Genomic DNA, 3,970 nt, shown 5'->3' with positions numbered 1-3,970 from the left:
ACTACCACCAAAGCAGAGCCTATAATAACCCTCAAGCAACATCCAACCGCCTCTAGTTGCCGCCACTGTCGCAAACTGTAAACACGTCAACTGAAGAAAAAGAGAAAAATAAAGGGCAAAGAAGCCTGTAAAGAAACCACAGGGATGGACCTGACGGCCTCCAAAACAAGGATGGGTAACTAAGTACCGGAAACCAAAGCCTAAGTTAAACTAAATGCGGAACTGCATCTAGCCGCCCACAAAAGCAAATCCTAGACTAAAAGTTTTTTTCTTTTCTCATTCTATATGGTTGCTACAACTGTCCATAAAACGTGGATCACAGGTAGCAACGGGAACGACCTAGTTGTCAGCATTTACCAAAATAGAACCTAAAATACAATAAACCAACCTCTAAAACCGTCTCCAATCTTAAGCAAAACCAACAAGCAACTCCTCATTTCCATTGAAATTTGAAAGACAGCCTACTCAAAAAAAATCAATTTACAAAAAGATCAAACAAAACAAGTTACTTCTTTTGATTGGTTTTCTGTTCAGTAAATATTGGATATGTTGGATGTTTTGGGTTGAATCATAGGATTCAAACCAGAGGGGAAAACTAATAAGATGGGAGTAACCTAGAGAAAAGCCAATAAAACAGGATTAGGCAAGAAATAAGTCTACAGCTTAAGCTCCTTTAAGAAGGTTTTGTAAGTAAATGATGCATTGGCAATGAAGGAGGCCGACACAATGCAAATGTGAGTACCCAATTATAACAAAAATAACTTAAAAATGATCGTCTAAACAGCAGGATCAAGTCTCATCAAGACTACTAACAGAACCGCAAACAAAATCTTCAAACAAAAGTGGGGCATTACATCATTGGTGAATAGAGCAAACAAGCCTAAGAAAAGTAATACTTTGACAACGGAGGCAGTGTCCAGCAGTCCATCACTGATCACCAGGCAGTGTCTTGATGATATCCGAATCACCTGAACATTATCAAAACCAGAGGCCAAGTCAGTAAAATCAGTTTCGCAGATGAATGAGGCCAGACACTATATAATTTAAACGAACATAAACAATAAAACGTACCTGGATCAATAATGCTAAGGCACGACACTCGGAAATACTTGCCACATGCTGTACCCAGGTCAACATTGTCTGAAAACACAAATGACAGCGAAAAGAAAAATATAAGTACAGCAATTCATTATTGTTTTTGACAAATTTTATAACAATGACCATCTACGGTAATTTTCCTGCAGCATATGAATCTTTATCATGTCAACAAAAGATACAAACATCCTATGCAAAAGCACAGTAAGAGAAATCTTCTTCTACTTGAACTTAAAGTACCATACAAGTCAAAGCAAACAAAGAAGACCCACATCTCAACAATGTATTATCCAGAGAATTCATGAGTTTCTAATTCATGCTGAAGAAGACAATGAACCCAAGACTTTGTATGTTTCAAAGGATAAAGTCCACAACTCAAACCAAAAGAGGTAAACAAAAGTACAGAAGCACCATAATAATCCAAATCTACCATCCAATAAGATCACCAGAGAAGCAGGGGGTAAAATTACAAATTATTAACCACCATGACCATGACAACATCATTTAAATCAAAACAAATTCCCCAGACTCTGTTCGTCTGGGGGACTATGCATCTATGACACTTGCTCTAAATCAAGTCCAGAAGAGACAACAATAAGCTAAATGCAACTCAAGAACAAGTATCATACTCATTGACAATAGTCCCTTCTTTAGCTTGTAAGTCTATCGATAGCTTAGTCAATAGTTATGTGCTCCATTTTAACTTCTTTAACATTTAGTAGACAATTCACCATTCAGATTCAACTAAAATGCATCATTATATATCCACACATCTCACTTCACCAAATTAAAATGCACACACCAAATAGCAAAGAGCAAATCAAAAAAAAAAAAAAAAAATACAAACTTTTCATATCTCAATCAGATGCAGACCCAGAATATTAGTTACAAAACACTTACTTCCATTGTAGTGATGAACTCCAACCTTGGCAAGCATGGCGTAGTACTCGATCTCCGACTTTCTCAGAGGAGGGCAATTGTTCGAGATTATAATCAGCTTCCCTGCAACTCACCCACATCAAAAAAAATCAAATCCCACATCGAAGATTCAAAACCCAAATCGCAGAAATGACAAATATTCAAAATTTGGGTCAAAAGAACCAGAGATAGATACTACCTTTGGAGCTACGAAGAGTGTCGATGACGGTCTTGTAGCCCAGAGTGTACTTGCCACTCTTCATGACGAGAGCGAGCCTGTTGTTGATGGACTCATGGGTCTTCTTGGTTTTCTTCACAGCCACCATGGTTGAATCTAGAGCTCTGTTTTCTTCTTCTTCTTGTGCCGCCGAGACCCACAAACAACGAGAAGAGCTTTTAGGAGGCACCAGTTAGGGTTTTGGTATTAATATAAGAGCGTGAGCGGGTTAGGTTTTGGGGTTTTTGTGGGTTGTGAGTGAAATGGGCCGGGTTGGATGGTTTGTAATTTTATGAGCCCACTAATGTGTCTGGTTTTCGGGCCCGAGATAGTTCCACTACCTCATGATTTTGGGAGGTCCGGTAATATGAATAGGTCCACAAAGATTTCAATAGTCTAGAACTTGAGAACAATTTATACAAATAACTTCGTGGTATACATGGTGGTCCAGGACTATACTATATTTTTTTTCTAAAATAAGGACAATGGAGTCGTGGGGTTGCTCATACATAACTATGGTGTTCTTGGTTCACGTTGTTAGCTCATCGACAACGGAATTTTGCAATGATGTAGCGTGGTTATGATGGGCTTGGTTTTGGTATTGGACTGAACATTTAGCTGATCTATTTTTGGTAGATTAATCATAATTCAGACTGTGAAATTTGTTTGGGACGATACGATTGTGAAATTAACCAAAATTTCAATAACTTAGAACTTGAGAACAACGATATACAATAATTTCATACGTATGGTGGCTTGGGATTATACAATTTTTATTTTTATTTTCAAAAATAGGGAGAATGGAGTTGTGTTGCATGATGAAGTGTTGGAAATCTCTAATTGTTTGGGTCGATGACAAGAGAAAACATGGAGGCGGTTGTTCATACATAACCATGGTGATCTTGGTCCACGCTATTGGCTCGTCGGTAAAGAAACTTTGCAACGATGTAGCGTGGTTTTGGGATTGGACTGATCATTTAGCTGACTTACTTTCGGTAGATTAACCTAAATTTGGATTGGTGAAATTAACAACTTGTTTAAAGTTATAGGCCACAGTTTGGATAAACGTTGATACCATGCAGGTCATAGGTTACGAGTACAAGTCTTATCGGATGTATAAGAAGGTCGTAGTTGGTTTGTTTTTTTTTCTTTCTTTCTTTCTTTCTTTCTTTCTTTGGTGTGATTATAAGAAGGTTGGATTGGGATTATAAAAAATGAAAATAAAAGATGTGAAATAAACAACACAATTTTTCAGGGCCTTGTGATGAGTCATTTTATACTTCCAATAAATTATTTATCGGCTGCAAGCAAACAAGGCCATGAAAACGGTTTTCATTCTCAAATTTTAGTAATGGAAAAAAAAAAAGGCTGCGTCCAACTCTTGCACAAGACAAGGTAGCAGTAGCACTGCCTAGCTCAGCATCGACTGTTTGACAGTTAAACATTCCAACTTTTTGTATTTTATGGTTTTGTTTCCGGATTATCAAGTGCAATAGCTTTACTAGTGTTATCTTTGTTTTTCGATTTTGTTCCGTTATTGATTGGGGGTCAATTGTTTGTTAGGGCAAAGGTGACTGCAACTTGGAGGATCGAATCAGTAAATTGCCAGATGAAATTCTTGATAGTGTACTGTCTCTCTTGAACCTAAAGGAAGCAGTTGCCCCTAGTATTCTCTCTAGCCGATGGCGGTATATGTGAACTAGAGGTGGCAAACGGGCCGGCCCGGCCCATTTTAAGCGG

General features: G+C 37.9%; 1 protein-coding gene across 1 annotated transcript; it reads right to left on the bottom strand.

The window, feature by feature from the left end:
- Positions 1-724: 724 nt before the first annotated feature.
- LOC112179023 (60S ribosomal protein L30) lies at positions 725-2,419 on the bottom strand. Its single transcript, XM_024317322.2, has 4 exons — positions 2,213-2,419; positions 1,996-2,097; positions 1,072-1,140; positions 725-968 (listed from the first exon to the last, which is right to left on the bottom strand). Exons 1-4 carry the CDS (start codon positions 2,337-2,339, stop codon positions 928-930), a joined length of 339 nt encoding a protein of 112 aa, XP_024173090.1. The 5' UTR covers positions 2,340-2,419; the 3' UTR covers positions 725-927.
- Positions 2,420-3,970: the final 1,551 nt, after the last annotated feature.

Source organism: Rosa chinensis, chromosome 7, assembly GCF_002994745.2.
Source record: "Rosa chinensis cultivar Old Blush chromosome 7, RchiOBHm-V2, whole genome shotgun sequence".
Lineage (NCBI taxonomy): Eukaryota > Viridiplantae > Streptophyta > Magnoliopsida > Rosales > Rosaceae > Rosa > Rosa chinensis.
The sequence above is the reverse complement of the archived record's forward strand: the minus strand, read 5'-3'. Positions and strand labels throughout refer to the sequence as shown.